Source organism: Trichomonas vaginalis, chromosome VI (genome assembly GCF_026262505.1).
Source record: "Trichomonas vaginalis G3 chromosome VI, whole genome shotgun sequence".
NCBI lineage: Eukaryota > Parabasalia > Trichomonadida > Trichomonadidae > Trichomonas > Trichomonas vaginalis.
The window spans coordinates 8096304-8115672 of NC_067208.1; the positions used below are offsets into that span (position 1 = coordinate 8096304).

General features: G+C 32.0%; 5 protein-coding genes and 2 pseudogenes across 7 annotated transcripts, besides 2 other annotated features; 6 read left to right on the plus strand and 1 right to left on the minus strand.

Moving 5' to 3' along the window:
* Positions 1-6172: 6172 nt before the first annotated feature.
* Positions 6173-7268: a mobile genetic element.
* Positions 7269-9043: 1775 nt separating this feature from the next.
* Positions 9044-19369: part of a mobile genetic element that runs on past the window's edge.
* TVAGG3_0826820 (protein of unknown function, DUF4106 family) lies at positions 11680-12747 on the plus strand (the record flags this gene model as incomplete). The annotated part of the gene is made up of 1 exon (XM_051248314.1): positions 11680-12747. The coding sequence occupies one exon, from the start codon at positions 11680-11682 to the stop codon at positions 12745-12747; it is 1068 nt and encodes a 355-aa protein (XP_051083789.1).
* Positions 12780-14385, plus strand: TVAGG3_0826830 (annotated as a pseudogene). The gene has a single exon. A coding segment is annotated over exon 1 (1606 nt).
* Positions 14762-15298, plus strand: TVAGG3_0826840 (protein of unknown function, DUF4106 family; the record flags this gene model as incomplete). The annotated part of the gene is made up of 1 exon (XM_051248315.1): positions 14762-15298. The coding sequence occupies one exon, from the start codon at positions 14762-14764 to the stop codon at positions 15296-15298; it is 537 nt and encodes a 178-aa protein (XP_051083790.1).
* Positions 16239-17365, plus strand: TVAGG3_0826850 (annotated as a pseudogene). Its single transcript has one exon. A coding segment is annotated over exon 1 (1127 nt).
* On the plus strand, positions 17399-17818 carry TVAGG3_0826860 (protein of unknown function, DUF4108 family; the record flags this gene model as incomplete). The annotated part of the gene is made up of 1 exon (XM_001305429.2): positions 17399-17818. The coding sequence occupies one exon, from the start codon at positions 17399-17401 to the stop codon at positions 17816-17818; it is 420 nt and encodes a 139-aa protein (XP_001305430.2).
* On the minus strand, positions 17835-18296 carry TVAGG3_0826870 (uncharacterized protein; the record flags this gene model as incomplete). The annotated part of the gene is made up of 1 exon (XM_001305430.1): positions 17835-18296. One exon carries the CDS (start codon positions 18294-18296, stop codon positions 17835-17837), a length of 462 nt encoding a protein of 153 aa, XP_001305431.1.
* Positions 18333-19208, plus strand: TVAGG3_0826880 (protein of unknown function, DUF4106 family; the record flags this gene model as incomplete). Its single annotated transcript, XM_001305431.1, has 1 exon — positions 18333-19208. One exon carries the CDS (start codon positions 18333-18335, stop codon positions 19206-19208), a length of 876 nt encoding a protein of 291 aa, XP_001305432.1.

Sequence of the window (19369 nt, forward strand, 5' to 3'; positions counted from 1 at the left end):
TCATATTTTGTGATAAGATTCTTTTTTATTTCTAAAGTAGGAAACTCTACTCCACAGAGAAAAGTTGAAAAGTGAGAAAGATGATGAATAGAGTATATATTTTGAACATTATTTTGTGTAACCGGTCCTCTTGTTTTATCTTTTCTGTCACAGAAAGAATCATTAATTGTAATTGAACCAAAACTATCTTGATAAAATTCTTTTCCTGGTCCTGTGTTTCCAAGAAAAGAACAGTTTTCAATCAGTACAATTGATCCATATGCATAAAATGTTCCAAAATTAGGCTCTTGAAATTTATTATTCAAAACATTACAAAAATTAAAATTATAGTTGCCACTGAAGTGACGATCAATTATAGCCAAGATTGAATAAATTGATGTTGTGTTACAAAATGATGAATATGATACGTTGCATAAACCAGTTGGATTTTCTAGACGAATTCCTGAATCACGATATGTTTCACAGAAACTTGTGTTGATTGACTTAACTTCAATATTTCCATAATAAAAACTATTTATACCAATCTTTTCGGAATTTCCACATTCATAAAAAGAACTTTCATAAAGATAATTTTTATTATTTGATTTATCAACAAGTTTAGTATATGAATAATGCCCTTCATTAAAGCTTGTTTTTGATTTGTAGCCACATGTTCGGTATTGGACAATGGAACTATCACAAACAAAGTAGATAGATCCACCATTTGTATTACTGCTGCAGTTATCAAATGAACAATAAGAATCAAGAAACTTAATACCTGATCTTTCAAAAGAAATGGCACTATTAATGATGATTTTGATGAAAATGCATTGAAAGATGAAATCTTCGTTTTCTGTCGATGATTCTGTAACAACCTTTCCTGTGAAAGGTTCTGAAATAGGGTCTGTTTCATAAAAGAGTTTCCAAACCGAGTCAGCTGACTTTGGACTATGAAATACTTCTTTCTGACTTGTAAACTTCTCAATTTTCGTTATAATGTTTTATTGTAATATTTTTATTATCAAAAGCAGATTTTCTAAAGTATATGACAATAAAACATTTGCGAGATTCATCATGTTTTATTAAATCCAACGATGGCTCATGCTTTCAGGAACTTCCAAATCTCAAATTCATAATCAAACTTATATATTTCATAAAAAATTAATTCATTTACTATATCTCAAAAAAGTATAATGAAATGATACAAATAAGGATGGATTCCTTCATTGCATGTCATAACCTTTGGATTTATGGCGAAAATATGGAACTCGGTTTGCGTATGTTACATTTTTCAATATATCGAGGGTGAGCTTTACTTGCAGCATGTCTGATATCATCATATAGAACAGCTTCTGTTGATTTACCTTTGAGGATGTTCTACCTGTATCAAAAATTACTCGACTCTAAATGGGTTAGATTTTGTGTTTCATTATACATAAATGATCTAACCCATCGAGTAATTTTTGATGGTTGTTCAACATTTGATGCGCTAATTGCGCCTTTATTATTAAAATAATAAAGAAAAATTCTTTTTTATCAGTATTTATGAGTTTGGTAAAACAATACAAAATGAAGAAATGAAATGATATAAATAATGATAAACAATTTCATCATATGTGTTAATATTCTCCATTTTGCATAAAAAAGTAGGAAACTCTGCTTGACAGAGATATGTCGAAAAATGAGAAAGATTATTAATACAATATATATTTTGAACGTTTTTTAGTGTAACTGCTCCTATTGTTTTATCTATTCTGTCACAGAAAGAATTTTTAACTGTAATATAGCCCGAATATTCTTGATAAAATTCGACTCCTGGTCCTGTGTTTCCAAGAAATGAACAGTTATCAATAAGAACAGTTGATCCACCTCCATAGAATGTTCCATAACTAGATTCTTTGTGTTCATTATTCAAAACATTACAAAATTGAAAATTATAGTTAACATTATTTAAGCCTATAATTGAATAAATTGAAGTTGTGTTACAAAATGATGAATATGTTATGTTACCAAGACTTGTTGGACTGTTTAGACGAATTCCTGAGTCAGCACTTGCTTTACAAAAACTTGTGTTAATTGACTTAATTTCAATCTTCCCAAAATATAGACTATTTGTTCTATATTTTTCTATATTTCCGCATTCATAAAAAGAGCTCTCATAAATACAATTTTTATTATATGAATTTTCAATTAATTCAACATATGAATAATGCCCATCAGAGTTTGTTTTTGATTTGTAGCTGCATATTCGGTATTGGACAATGGAACTATGTTACTCAAAATTTGCTGCACTAAAAAAAATTATGTTACTCAAAATTTGCTGCACTAATAGTGCTTTTATTATTAAAATAATTAAGAAAAATGTATATTTATGAGTTTATCGAAAATAGACAGAAAGAAGTAATGAAATGATATGAATAGTGATCCTTCTTTATCACCAAAATAGGAAATTCTGCTTCACATAGATATGTTGAAAAGTAAGAAAAATAATGGACAGAATATATATTTTGAACATTATTTGTTGTAACTGATTGAAATGTTTTATCTATTATTCTATCACAGAAAGAATCTTTAACTGTAATTGAACCAGGACCTGTTTGATAAAATTCAATTCCTGGTCCGACATTTCCAAGAAATGAACAGTTTTCAATAAAAACAGTTGATCCACCTGCATAGAATGTTCAATATTTAGATTCTTTGTGTTCATTATTTAATATATTACAAAAATGAAAATCATTGTTACGATTATTTAAACCTATAATTGAATAAGTTGATGTTGTGTTATGAAATGACGAATATGTAAACAAATTCCAGAGTCTTTATTTGCCTCACAGAAACTTGTATTAATTGATTTAACTTCAATATTTCCATAACAAAGACTATTTATTCTCTCTCTATCTAAATTTCCGCATTCATAAAAAGAACTTTCATAAATACAATTTTTATTATATGAATTTTCAATTAATTCAACATATGAATAATGCCCATCAGAGTTTGTTTTTGATTTGTAGCTGCATATTCGGTATTGGACAATGGAACTATCACAAACAAAGTAGATAGATCCACCATTTGTATTACTGCTGCAGTTATCAAATGAACAATAAGAATCAAGAAACTTAATACCTGATCTTTCAAAAGAAATGGCACTATTAATGATGATTTTGATGAAAATGCATTGAAAGATGAAATCTTCGTTTTCCGTTGATAATTTCGTAACAACTCTTCCGATAAAAGGATCTGAAACAGGGTCTGTCTCGTAAAAGAGTTTCCAAATCGAGTCAGTAGACTTTTGTCAATTTTTTTCCCAATATTACCCAGATTTGCTTTACTTTTACCACCTCTCGAAAGCTGGGGACACCGCCTATCGTTGGGAGTAGCTATTAAATAGAACCACCAAGGGTATTTTTCGAACTGCCGGTGTAGTGTAGTGGAAACATCTGACATAATGATTCATTGTGCCAAAATTTGATTCCCATTTAGCCAATTTTTTTCTTTTTTGGATCATGAATTTTTTTTTGGGTCACTATAAGATTTGTTTCATGTTCTAAATCTGCTGCATATGTAATCTATTTTTATTTACCTATTTTTTAAAAATCTATTGGATTGCCAAATTTGAATATATTTAAAATCATAAAAATCCAAAAAAACTATAAATATATGTTTTATGCATAATGCCGATACTCAAATATCAGATTACTTAGATCCATGAATAATATCCGAATTTTTTTTCTTAAAATTAAACTTCAAAACTTCTTCCAATCTTATTCTTAATCAATTGTAAATTTTTAAAACCATTTTTTAAAATAATTTTGCGTAAATTTTATTCTCATGTTGTTTTAATCGAAAATTGATACATTTTCAAAAAAATAATATTGACTTATGAAATTCATTTTTAAGGTGAAATAGTATTGTTTTTATTAAAGTATATGAATAATATATAAAAAATTAATGAATAATATAAGCAGATTTTTAGTTTACAAAACAAATATGAGCAATGCAATTTCAAACTTTTGCTGGCAATTTCGATATTGCTCAAGTTTGTAGTATTTGTGATACCTATAACATCGGCTTAATCAAAATTCGATTTTTCTTATGAGTTATTGAGAAAATTTGATTGCAATGAGAAGGATTTCGACGTTTTTGATAAACTAAGAGCTGAGCTTTAGGGGTTCAGTTCATTTATGGCTGTAGTTTGATGCGTAGATCTCTTTTTTATTGTAAATTCTTTCAGCATGGAGATCGAGAATGAATCTTTTGAGAACTTTATGAGTTTTTACACCCGTAAAGAGGTCCTTCGAGGAAAGATAGTCCAGACTACATGAAGATGTGGGTTAACCAAAAAAATCCGATGGTTTCCCCATATTCATGTAGATCTTCGAAAAAATGAGCACCAAAAAAGCCAAAAAAATAGGCTTTTTATTGGATTTGTACACTAGATCAATAATCTATTTAGGATCTGACACTCTTTTTAGCCAGAGATATGAGGTCCTTTCTAGGAAAACGATCTATTCATCCATAAAAAAAATGAATTATCGTTTTCCCCAGAAATTACATGGGGAGTGGTAAAAGTAAAGCAAATCTGGGTATATGGAAAATATTGATTTTAATATGAATATATGAAATTTAACGTTTTTCTAATGCTTCCAGGAATTTGAAATATTGATGCCGATTTGGAAGTTAATTTCGATTTCGGAAGTTATTTACATAAGAATGGGAAGATCTTCGGGAAGAAATAACTAAAATAAAATTTATGTGTATTCAAAATTAGGAGCCCAAAAATTTCATAAAATTAAGAGGCACTATTATTGGTAATTATGAGTTTAGTAAAAACATACAAAGAGAAGTAATGATATGATATGAATAATGATAAATAATTTCATCAGATGTGATAATATTCTTCTTTATCTCTAAAATCGGATAATCAGCCTCACAGATATATGATGAAAAGTGAGAAAGATGATGAATAGAATATATATTTTGAACATTATTTGTTGTAACTGCTCCATGTGTTTTATTTTTTCTGTCACAGAAAGAATCTTTAACTGTAATCCCAGAAACATATTGATCAAATTCTCCTCCTGGTCCAGCGTTTCCAAGAAATGAACAGTTTTCAATAAGAACAGTCGAATATCCTGCATAAAAAGTTCCATAACTAGATTCTTTGTGTTCATTATTCAAAACATTACAAAAATGAAAACCTAAAATTGAATAATTTGCTGTTGTGTTGCAAATAGATGAATATGTTATGTTACCAAGACTTGTTGGACTGTTTAGACGAATTCCTGAATCAGAACTTGCTTTACAGAAACTTGTGTTAATTGATTTAACTTCAATTTTTCCATAAGAAAGATTATTCATCCAAGATTTTTCTAAATTTCCACATAAGTAAAAAGAACTGTCATATAAATAATTTTTATTATTTGAATTTGAACCTAAATAAACATTCGAATGATGCCCTCCTCCATTTTCAAGGTATGTTTTTGACTTGTAGCCACATGTTCGGTATTGAACAATGGAACTATCACACTTAAAATAGATAGATCCACCACTTGAATTATTACTACTGCAGTTATTAAATGAACAATAAGAATTAATGAATTTATTATCTGCTTTTTCAAAATAAATGGCACTTTCGAGTGTAATGCAGATAAATAAACATTCAAAGATGAAACACTCGTTTTTGGTTGATGATTCTGTAACAGTCTTTCCTGTGAAAGGTTCTGAAACAGGATCTGTTTCATAAAAGAGTTTCCAAACAGAATCAGCTGACTCGGTATTATGAAATACTTTCTTATAAAATGTAAACTTCACAAATTGTCGATGGGGAACTGAGTGTTTTTTCTTAAACGTTGAATTATAAGTCAAATTATTGAATTCATTTTTGAAAAATTGAATATTCAATAATCGAAAAACCGCTTTGACACAAAGTAATTAATACAATATTTTTTCCTATATTAAGTAATTATCATATATGAATTTTGTTATCATATCTATCAATCGAGCATGAAGTTATTCTCTTCTCAATAATTGCTTTTATTGGGGTCTTTCAAATTTAATTCTTCTTTCATAGATTTTTTTGAAACAAACTTTCTATATCAAAATAAACTTTAGTAGCATTCTAAAAATTTGTCGAAGGAAAACTAAGAGTGTTTTTTTTTTCTTTTATATCAAGATATAACAAAAAATGTTTAAGGGTCCACTGTAAGGCCAAATAAGGTCTATCGTCGTCCCAAAAATATTGCTCGAGATGGTGTTTTACTAAGGCCCAAAACTTAAAAAAACACAAAAAAATTAACTTTACTCTTTTGAGATCCTTATCAGATATGCATCAATTTGATGCAGTATCGCAGTTCAAATCTGATTTTTTAATGTAGATGTACTCTAACATCCTTTAAAAAATGCAAAATGATATTAATTAAGCTTTTCATTTCTGTATCATACACGAAACAAAATCGTTCATTATACTAAAATTTATCAAAGTTTGATTAATGAAAAAATAATATCTAAATTTTTACATTGAGTCGGCTATTGATATGGTTAATATTAAATCTTGTAAAAATTGACATTATCCAGAATAATACCCACTAAAATACACAATTTTTTTTAAAAAAATTTTATCAATTGTTATGGTATATCTTTATGATAATGAATAAAATGCTTATTTTTCATAAGTAAATACATAATTTATGCTTAAACACAAAAAATAACACGAAAATTTTTGGCCAACATATCTAAACTAAGGATAATGGTTTGAATATATAAACAATAATACTTTGTCTAGAGAATTAAATTTGTGCTATCCAATTGTCAATTCTTTGAATTTTTTTTAAATGCAAGATATCCCGGCATTAGCCTCAATAAATATATATATTATGCATCATAATATTAGTTTGTAATGGCATTAAAGCGAAATTCCTAATTTCTTCTCAATTAAATTCCTTGAAAAACATTGGAATTAATGATTGGAAATAGGTCAAAAAAATTCCTAATATAAAATTTATACTTAAGATAAAATTAAAATTCGAAAATATCTATTTTTCAAAACACGCATCCAAAAGCGAAAAAATTCGAAAAAATCATGTTCTTATAAAACTCACTGATTTTGCAATTTTTATGAGATTTGAAGTGATAGAATATATTATCATCTTATTGAAACATATGCTTCATTGTTGTATTCACATAATATTAATCAGAACACTAGGAAAAGTGGATTTTCGAAAAATGACGATAACGATTATTTGCAAATCGCCTCTCAATTTTGAGAGACTTTCAATTTTTACAGTGGACCCTTAATATACAAATTTTTAATATTCGACATATATAGCGATAGAGTAATATTATATGATTATACTATATTGTGATAGCATATATAAATCTTATCATATTATTAAAACTTTTACAAATAAAAAATCTTTAGATTCTGCCAAAAAGTGATATTATAGTTGAATTTTAGAATTATAGATTTTGAAGCAAAATGATATCATAAATGAATAAACATGTGGTTAATTATAACATTTTTATATGATTGGATTAGCTTCTTACCATGGATTAAGTTATTGAAAGTTAAAAAATGTCACTTTTATAAAAATCAAGTTTAAGGTTTAAATTTTATTTATAAAATCGATTTGATTCAACATATTGGAAAGGAATTTTTTTGGTCATTTCTTTTTGAAATTAATAAATTATAACTTATACTATTGCGTCATAAAATTTTTTCAAATTATTATAATGCTTAAGGTATACATGGCACGATGGGCGCTACTTTTTTGGCGCCCGCGGCGCCGCCCGCGCCTCCGGTGGCTCCCACTGGTGGGGAGGAGACGATAGAAAAAGATATAAATTTTACTAAAAAATTGAATTTTGGAAATTCTTTTGATTTTTTTGAATGATTTACGAAGAGATTGAACACATTTTGTACTATGAAATATCGTTATTAATAAATTTACTTCTTAAACATCTATTAAAATCGCAATTTTGAATATTTTTATGATTTTTTTTGACCCGATCACTTGCGCCCGCGCCCACTGGGAGGGGCGCTTGTAAAGTATTCAAAAATCAATGTAAACATTTCAATTTTTGCTCCCATTGGGAGGGGGGCATATATCTTGTAGCGTTCAAGTTCAAGTGATGAAAGTGCATAAGAAAGCTCCTTAATCATACCGATAGAAACAGCATTAGGGGCGCCAAATGGCGCTCGGTGATGTTTCCCATAAAAGCTTAATTTCAGGTATCCATAATCATAACCTTTCAGACGCAATAATTCATTAGCACACAATCATCGTTTCTCAATCAAGAAACGAAACGCACGATTGATTATGCTGGCCATTAAATTTTCATATCAAATAATTTACTACTTCAAGAAAAATTAAAGACTATCATCAACCAAAGCTTAAAATTCTCAGTGTTTACAACTCTCATACTTCGAATATGCATATTTCCAAAATAGCATGAAAATTTTTTTCATTTGAGCTCATTTTCTTTTGTTCTATTAACTAATACATGCAGTACAAGCTTGTTATACGTATACTTAATAAGTAAGGTCTTAAGGGAAATAATAAAAAAGAATTTTGCTATTAATTATATTAAACAATATTTATTTGTAATTTCGTGATAATTATATTTCTTATTACAAAGTAAAGGTATTTGATATAATGTTTGCCTTACAAAAATGTTTCCTTTGTCTTGCCACCATAGGTATTCTATTTTGTCACTTTTTGCGCCCGCCGTGCCATGTATAGCTTAAGGTAATGAAATTGTTGTTCAAAAATAGTCCAACTCTATCGTCAAAAATCCTCTCAATTTGGAAAAAAATAACAAAAATTACAATCTTGCAAACCTAATTCCTCAATATACCTTTCACAGCTGGGTATACTGATAGTGTCGATAGAAACTATATAATTTTACCAACAAAATGACAGAGAGGAACTAAAAGTTTTTTCTTAGATGTTGAGATATCATTCAATTTTTTGAATATATTTTTGAAAAATTGAATTCTTACTTGTCAAAAAACCGTTTTGACAAACAATCTCAACTATAATATAATAGTTCATATTAAATTATATTCAAAAAAAAAAAAAAAAAAAAAAAGGTAGTGGGGCTTCCAGGCACTTCGTGCCTTCTAGCCCTGAGGATGATTGGTATAATGAAGTTTTTTTTTTTCTTGGGGTGGCCTTCCAGGGGCTGCGCCCCTTCTAGCCCACATAAATGAAGTTTATATTCGGAGGGCTTTCAGGCGCGTTGCGCCCTCTAGCCCATAAGAAATTTTTCCCAAGACCCAAGAGGAGGACCGAACCCCAGCCGACCAGCTATTGACTTTTTTGTAGAGCACTCAAAATAGTATAACTTTGTCCGGACAAGTAAGGGTCTATCGTCGCTACAGGAAAAGTTACAGGCGTTCCAAGGAAGTATACTTTGAGAAGCCTTTTTCCCTTATAGAATGAGATAGGACGGTTATTTTACAAAACTGACAACACTTTGACCGAGTAGTTTTTTGTGCTGAACAAAAAGTGTCATATAAACATCTGTCAAAAACCGTTTTTTACTTCACTTAAAATGCCACGTAAGCTACGTAAGAATATACGTAAGAGGAAGGGAGCATTGAAACATCCAAAAGTAAAACTGACACCACAACAACAGTTGCAACAACAAATGATGAATGACCCCACTATGTTGCAACAAATGTCAAGCAACCCTATGCTTTTAAACCGAGTTATTGGTGCACAGAGTGGAGGTTTAAGAGCGGCACTTTTAGCGAAAATGGCAGGCTATGGTGGAGCTGCAGACGGAACAGCTTATAACCCTCAAAGTCAAATGAATTTGAGTTCACTCAAAAATCAAATAACAGATGTCAAAAAGTCAAACATAGACATACAGAAACAAATAAGTGAAAACGAAAAGAAACTAGAATATGACAGACACACAAAGAAACTCAATGAGTTAAACGTAGAGAAAAAGAAGAAAGAAGAACAACTGAAAGAACTAAGTACAGAGGAATATGCGAAAAAAGTGTCAGAAAAAGCAGCAGAAGTAGCAAAAATGGAACAAGATGTTATAAATTTGAAAAACCATACTACTCAATATAAAGTACTGAAAGATGAAGAGATAAAACAAAAAGCCCTGAAGACATATATGGATAGCGATGAGTATAAAAAAGAAGTTGAAGCAAATGTAAAGGCAGAAAAACTTTTACAGTTGCAAAACCAAACCGTACAGTATGAAAACTTAGCACAAGAAAGTAAAAATAACGACGCAGCCATGCAAAAGGCAATGAAAAGCGCAGAATATATAAAAGCTAATAATGACTGGTTAGATGCCCAAGCCAACGCTAAAGCAGCCCAACTTATAGGGTCAATAAGGACAAAAATACAAGCGGATGAAGACAGTTCAAATGAAGCTTTAATGAATGCTGACTTTAAGAACGCCTTCGAAGCTCTTCATAGTAAGGTGAAACTAGTGAACGACTTCTCATCTGGAAAGAAACTGAAGTCTGAAGGTTTCGACAAAGAGTTAAAAGAAGTAGCACAAAATATGACGAAAATAACAGATGCAGCAACGAGACAGGCAGTTCAAAGTGCCTATGACGCCGTTAGAGCAACTGTTGTGGAAAGTCAAGAAAAAGAGTTACAACAGACCAAAACAGACCTAGTAAATGCTTTCTTAAAAACGAAAAGTCAGGTAGGACATTATGCTGCAGATGGAACATATGTGCCAGCTGGTGGAACTTATATACCAGCTGGTGGAACTTATATACTAGCTAGTGGAACTTATATACCACCAAACCCTCCAAGAGAAGCACCTGCACCAGGACTACCTAAAACATTTACATCGTCACATGGACACAGACACAGGCATGCACCACAACAACAACCAAAACCAACAGTTCAAAATCCAGCACAACAACAACAACCAACAGTTCAAAATCCAGCACAGCAACCAACAGTTCAAAATCCAGCACCACAACCACCTCCACAACCAGCACAACAACCAGCACAAACAGAACAAGGAAACCAAGAATTCTTAAAAATGCTTAAAGAAAAGTGTGGTTTCCCAGATACTGTTGACTTTAGTGACAGATATAAAGAAGCTATTAGAAAGTTCAAGGATGGAAATACTGACCCGAACCTATTTAGCTTTATGACTCAGCACCAAATGGGATATAATTTCAAACCTGGAAAATACAAGCTCGCTAAGGGATATGATTTAATAGCATATCATCCAAATGACATGAACGAATTTACTCCGAGATATTTGATGTCAGAGCTAAATGACAATACAACTTTCGTCATGAAACGCGTAAAAAATAGAGACGGAACGAAAGAAGAAAGGCTTATGAATGCGGATGACGTAGATAGGGAAATTGTTGAAAACGGTCTCGGAATATATGAAATGCCAGCAGATGAGGTACAAGAAACTCCACAGGAAGAAGTTCAGATACAACCAGACATGGAAGAAATAGTTCAGCAACAACAGCTAGAAGAGCCTGAAGGAAACGAACAAGTCCCTCCTTTGGAAACTAACTTCACAGAACTAGATGAAGATTTGGAACAGCCGAAAAATCTTGACCCTCAACAAGAGTATGAGGTGAATATGGAATCTTTCCAAGAGTCTAAAAAAAATTCGGCTGACATAGTAGAAGAATATCGAAAAATGTTCACCGACATACAAAAGACTCCAACACCAGATGAAAATATTCAGCAAAGAATGGAAGAACTGAAAGAAAATGTACGCAAATACAACAATCCTTTTTACTTACGAGCATATAACGTTCAATCTTTGGATGAACTCGGTGAAAATAAAAGGTTAAATTTCAACAAAACATATAGAAATGAAACATTGTTTAAAGTTCATTCAGAACCTAACCAATATGGAAACAAACCTACTTTTGTTTCTGCAGACGATGGAACTACAATGAGATGGGGTCATAAAGCTAATCCGGATAGGTGGTTCATAAACTTACAACCTCAATTCCAAGAAGTTGTAGACGCAATGGAAGTGAATGGTGAACCAGATATAGCTGGTATTTTCAGCGCGGCTTTAATGCCATTGAAAGATATGAAAGATGCAGATATTTTGAACCAGTATGAAATGAACATGGCTGATGGAAATATAACACCTGACGTTCTAGAACATTTATCTCAAAGAACTACACAGAACCATAGAGATGGTATATTTGGTGAAGAGTTTAGAAAGAGAGTTAGGGAGAGAGAAGGAAGAGAACCTATTGTACATGACCTTGCAAACGAAAGTTTGCAAAATGTCATAAAAACTTACTTTGCAGACAATGAACAGAAAAGGGATGAATATTTAAGAAAACTCAAATGGACAGTACCAAATGAAATGTTAGTATTGAAAAACATGTTCCTTGACAAAATAAAACCAACTACAGAAATAAATGACGCAAGACTGGAACATTGGGTAAAAGCTTTCCCATTCACAAAAGATATTATTGGTTACATGGAAAGAAAACCAGAATGGCTACAAAAACATATATTTGGAAACGAGCATATTCCATATGGTCAGGCACTGTTTGAAGAGCTTGAACCGGAAACTCAGGAAAGAGTCATGCAAACAATAAGCGAAGACTCAAATACAGACTATGACAAAATCTTTCTAGGATATAGGTTACCTGAGATGGGCGACCAGAGCCCAAAGGCAAAAAGGACATGGGAAATTTACAACATACTAGGTGAACATAAGGCAAAGATGCAACAAAACTCAGTCAGGAAGAAAGTAAAGCTTGGTACGAGTGGGTTCTATTATGACACATAAATTCAACTATTCTATATTTTTACCCATATGAAATGTACGCCGCTCAGAATATAACGCCAACAGTTTTGGATGCCATGAACGGAAATGTTTCCGAATGGTATAACGAATGCGACAATGCCATTAGAAGGTCAGAAATAGTTCCTGGAACTTACGAATATACAACTGCTGTTTCTTATGGAAACGTAGGTGAGTTTGGAGAAGGTTCTTCAACAACAGTAGATATTGCTTGCGACAGGTTTCATATTATTTCTATTGACAACTCATTCTTATACGTGGAACAAGACATTGAAATAAAACCTTCTGCCAAGTTGTCTGACAAGAAAGGTTGCAATGGAATTTTCTATGTCGGATACCAATATGCTCCAGAAGTTTTCATGGATATAAGATATATTCTAACTCTGACTTAGTTCAAACAGTAACATGGGCAAACTATGAATGGTTCGCTTTGAGAAACTCAGTACAACCACAAGCTAGAGAACAAACAGACCAGTATGCAACTATTGAGAAAATAAGAAGACTTGACCCTAACGTTCCAGGAGTTTATGTTAACCTTTCTGAACAAACTGCAGCAGCAGTAACCAAAGTAAAACTGAAACTTAGAGTTCCTTTGTCAATCTTTCCTCATCTTCAGGTTTTTAAGATACTTGCCAAACTGGGCAGGAAAAATTTCTATCGAACTTACTCCAAGCAAAAATAACTTAGTCATTGCACCAACACAAGACCCATTCACTCTTACAGACGTAAAGGAACAAATCAAACGTCATTCGCCGACTTTTGCAAAGACAAAGTTGACTTAGACTTTGGTTTCTCAAACTTCAACACTGAAGTAAACTATTATTTCAATGCTGGTGGAACTGCTTGGGACCCAGTTAAGTTCACATGCGAAAAATTTGAATGCAAGAGAATAGAAAGCAGACTTGCAGTCTATATGTTGGACCCAGATATTTCAAATGCTTTAGCTGCCAAATATATTGCAGTTCCACTTATGTTCCCTATACACCAAATATCTGTCAAAGACTTTGCAGGTGAAGTTGGAAACCAAAGTGCTGACCAGGTGCAAGAACAGATATTGCTTAACAACTGCAATGAAACATGCAGATACTATGTTTGTTACTGTTCAGACGAACTATAAATGACTATTCTTGTTTCTACAACCCTGGTATTAAATATCATATAAACATAGATGGCAAATATTATCCAAGAGAAGAATATTCTACAGTTGAGGATATGAGGTCATACAACTTGACATTAGATGCTATGAACTTTAACAACAACTTCACAACAACTATTAACCCTGAAATGCAAAGTTCTATTATGCCATATGTGAAAGTATGGACTCATACAGGAGGTCAAAAAACTCAATATACAAATGGAGACCGTTCAAACTTTTGGCTTGGCATTCCATTTGCTGACTCAGAAGACTTTATGGGTGGTATTTCAACTGTTGGTACTGTACAAATACAATATACTGGTGACAGAGACGGTCCAGATGAATTGAAAGCAAAGAAGTTTACAAAACCAATAGCACTTTTCACGGAAGATGCTCTTTTGAAGATTCGTTCGATGAAACCTGCTGGGGCTCCTCAGATTGGCATAACGACAGCTTCCATCGAGCAGATTTTGGCAGCAGGTCAGTAAGTTGTTCTTGAACTGACTTCTCTCCGTCAAATATTGACAGTACGCCAGTTTTGACATAATATTGTATTATAAACTTTCCTTTAGTAATATCGGTCAGTTTTGAAGTTATATTTTTGTCAACGTCAAGAACTTTCACCATCTCGGTTATACCAACTTTCTTTGCTTTATGAAAATATTTAGGTTCAGCAAAGACTGCTATTCTATAACATTTTCCATTGTTTGTGTAAAGAACTATTCTGTCAATGTATTTGTATTGTTTGTGAGTATAAACCTTGTTTTGCTTCAATTCGAAGAGATATCCGAATACGTCCATCTTTTTATTCTAAGTAAAATGTCATTTCCGAAAAATAGAAGCGTAAGTGTTTCAAAAGGTTTAATGGCGGTGGCAGATGTGAAGTTAAATTCACCAACTCAAACAAACAGTCAAAGTGTTGTTGTCAATGTCAAAGACAGAGATGTTGAAGTGGGGAAACCATACGAAGACGAAGATGATATAACAATTGTTCCTGTGAAAGAACAACCAACATATCCTGAAGTTAGCAGAGACTTAAGTTCTGTTGCAGATATTCGAAACGACTACCAACAACTGAAAGACAAACTTAAAACTCAGGAGAAGATTTGTCAAGCTTTAAGTATAATGTTAAACTTGGTCGAACACAACCCTGTAAAAGTGAACTCATATGTCATTGCACCTCATGAAGTTTTGAAAGAACTATTGAAACTTTTGACAGAGGCAGACGATATAAACATCAAAGAAATAGAACCCGACATTGCTTGCTGTGGTGTTTCATATAATGTCATTGACAAGATATACGTTATGAAAGGAGGTGAAACGTTGAACTTAAAGTATAGTTTCCCAGATGTTATAAAAATATTTGACGACCACAACATTTCATTAAAATTTATTTGCTAAGTAAATGGCAGAAGACATAATGGTTTATACTATTACGACTAAAAACCCTGAGTCATATAATTCTATAACAACAAACTTACAAAGTCCTCAAGGACGATATTGTAAACTAACCTTAAACACAATGACGACTAAAGCCTGTTTTGCTCTTTTGACACCAGAGACTTTATTGTTGTGAATGGTAAAAAATACTCCTTTGAAGATACTTACTCAGATATACCACCAACAGGTTTTGTTGACTTATTTAATACTTTAAGGACGGATGTAACATGTGCTGCAACTAGAGCAGGTTTCATTATGTTTGGATGTCCGACTGAGTTTACTATAAACGATATGAGCTATAATACAAAACTTATTTCTGGTTTTACTACCAACAGTTTCCTATAACAGGAAAGGTGTCATACAAGGAATGTCTATTCCATTGACATTAAGCACACCAATCTTATATATTGTTTCAAACTTAGGTTCAAAGTGTTATTCGAATGTCGACAGAAAACTATTATGACCAAAAGATACTTATGCGTATAAACAATACTTTCTCTGCTGGTTTGCCTATTGTTCATTCGAATGCAGAATTTTCAACCTTAGTGAACTCAAACACTTTGCAAGTATAACGTTGACATTAGTTGACGCAAACTTTGTTCCTGTAAAACTTTTATGTCCTATGTATTTGTCAATGACGGCAGAAAGTTTCGAATTGGAAGATGCAACTGTCGTGAAAGTATTGTATTACAAGAACAACTTCAACAACAAATAGCTCAAGAACAACAAATGCAACAAATGGAACAACAAAGTCAAGAATAAAAAAATAATATTTTTTTTATTTTTATAAAATGTACAGAATAGATGTTTTCAGATTTTTATGACTTCCAAGCATTCAGAAATATGTGTCCATTTAGAGACTATAACAAAGCAGTCGAGAATTTGAAACGTTTAGTCATTTATGTTGACTCTGCCCCAGAATGTTATGTCATGAAAGAATGCGATGTTGTCTTTAACAAACCAAGAGCAACAATAGTGTCTGAACAAGAATGTAGACAGAAACTTAAGAAAATAAAAGTTGTACAAGTTGGAATGAAGATGTTAGATGCTTGCTTGGATATCTTATTGTCAAAGTTAGAAGATTTTCAGTTCGAGGTATAAAGTTCTATACACCTTCTCCAAACTTCTATTCTATCTTCACTGGATATAAATACGAACAAGTAGAATGGAAACACAGTATTATAGAAGCTTGGTTAGACCATGTCAAAGAAATTATATGCAATGGAAACGAAAGAGTCTATGAGTATATCTTATGTTGGTTGCAAATATCTTACAACATCCAAGTGCTAAAAATGAAACTGCTCTCATTATAATTGGAAAACAAGGAACAGGTAAGAACACATTCTTTACAGATATCTTGTGCAAACTGTTAGAGGGCTATTCGAATCCGAATATGACAAACTTAGAAAACATCTTGCGGTAAATTTAACTTTCTATTGAAATATGAAACTTATAGTTTGCAATGAACTTCAAAGTATAGATACAACAAAAATTTTGAACTCAGATGCTTTGAAGAGTCTTATAACAGACAAAGTTGGAGTTGTTGAAAGAAAATATAAAGACCAAAGAGTTTGTGAAAATGTTGCAAACTTCATTATGGTTTCAAACAATGCTGTTCCGATGAAGTTAGAAAGTTCTGACAGAAGATATGTAGTTGTCAGAACGTCAGATTCTCATATGCAAGATACAGAATATTTTGACGACTTAGCAGAAACTTTGACATCTGACTTTTACAACCACTTGTTCTCATATTTCATGACATTAGATATTTCTAAGTTCAATCCAAGACAAATTCCACATACCGAAGAGAGACAAACATTGTTAGAAGCAAACAAGAGTGTTTATGAACTGTTCATAGATGAAACTGACTTTGTGTCATTAGATGAAAGGTCATTGTACGATTCGTATAAACAATATTGTCAAGAATATGGTTATATGGCAGCTTCTAAACGAACATTCTTGGCAAATGTCAAAAGTCTTTTAGATGTTCAGAATGGTGTATATACAAAGAAAAATTTTTCTGAGTAAATTTTAAAAAAATTTTTTTATCCGATAGAAAAGATGACGAAATTCATCTCAGTAAATAAGTACATGACAGAAGTCAAAGATAAGTTAGCTCCATTCGCATATTTGAATGTTTACTTCTACAATTTGAAAAGTCTACATTTGACAAAATTTGGAACATTGCACCAGTTAAGTTTGCTGTTGTTAGAAAAAGTGGTGCAACTTTTGAAGACTTATACATTGACGGTTATGTTGACAGTCAAAGAAAATTTTGACAAGAAGTTCTCAAAACTCGAAGAAGGTAAAGCATACAAACTTGTTATACCTTATGAACCAAAGAAAGCAGACGACTATGAATATTATGAGTCTAAAGTTGTAGAAGTTCAAGGTAAATTAGGTAAAAAGATTTTAGAGTCTAAGCCAGTGTTTACTCCTAAAGAGGAAGAGAACATTGACATTGACCCAGAAATGTTCTAAAAATAAAATTTTATTTTTACATGTCATATCTCACCTTCTCTGGAACTGGTTCAGGTTCTTTCTTCTCTTCTTCTACTTTCTTTTCTTTCTTTTCTCTCTTTTCTCTCTTCTTCTTTTCTGGTGGAGTTATGTCAAATTTGGCGCAACCATATTTATGTAAAAGTTCTTTGTCCTTTAATAGCTCTTCTATTCTGTTTTCTATTTCATCTTCAAGAACAGCGCATGTGTCTTCTTTGCATTCTAAGAAATTTTGTTGGACTTCATCTTTCCAAGAGGCGTCATCTCTGTCAACAAGTCTGTCATTGACAAACTTAAAGACTTCTCTGCCTAATGTTTTATGGTTCTTGTCATATTCCCAGAAACAGAACTTTAGAACAAATTCACCTTTCTTATTTACACTATGTAAGATTTTATGGTCTACAGATGTTTTGCTGTCGAAAAGCTTGTCTCGAATATAGATAGCGAAATCACTAGACATTTTCAAAAAGATAAAAATTTTAATTTTTCTAAAAATATGTTAGAAAAAAAGTTTGCTGACATTGACAAGAAATTTGAGAATGTTTTAAACAAGAACAAGAGGAAGTTAGAAAATGCTCAGATAAAACCTATACATGAAAAGTTCTTATTTGCTCAGAATGGTATAACAGGTCTAATCGCACCACCTGGGTCGGGTAAGACTTTCACTTATCTTAAAATGGCTGCACAACAACAAGAACTAGATGAGAAGAACCCATTCTATGAGTTAGTTGTTATTTGTAGTACTTCTGGTCAATTTGACCAAACCGTCAATTCGTTCAAAGATATTATAAAGAAGTCTAAGTTAGTATGTATAAAGGATACTGAGTTGTTAGATTGGATAAAGAAGTACCAAAGAAGGGTTTTGAAGTACAATGCTATAAATGAGTATATAAATTCTAAGTTTAAAGACCCAAATGAGGAAATGCAGAGAATATTAGAGAAGAAACACTTCAGAAACAAACAGAAAGAGATAGAATACATTTCGAAGAAATTGCAATCTTACGATTGGAAGACTTACCCTCATAGATGTCTTCTTATCTTAGATGATTTCGCCTCTCATCCTTTGTTAAAGAACAGAGAACAAGATATGTGTCGAATTCTTAAGAAGCTCAGACACTTTAACATCTCAGTTGTCATTTGTGTACAGACAGCAAAGAGTTTAAGTAAGGATGTAAAGAGAATACTTACTGACATTATACTTTTCCCCGGATTGTCCGAAGACGATTTCATGGAACTTATGAAAGAGTCCATGGCAGGTAAGTTTGACAGACATGAACTATGGGAGAAGTACAAAGTCATACAAGACCCTCATACTTCTTTCAGAATTCATATCTACGCAAACAAAGTTCAAATTGTAAAAAGTCAAGCTTGAAAAATCTAAGTGTTTAGTCTTAGTCTGCTTGTTTGAAGTTGTCAAAATACTCTGTTATTTTCCTGTCGGAAGGAAGGACTTTTCCTGTCGGAAGGAAGAACTTTTCCTGTCGGAAGGAAGAACTTTTCCTGTCGGAAAGAAAAATTTTTCCTGTCGGAAGG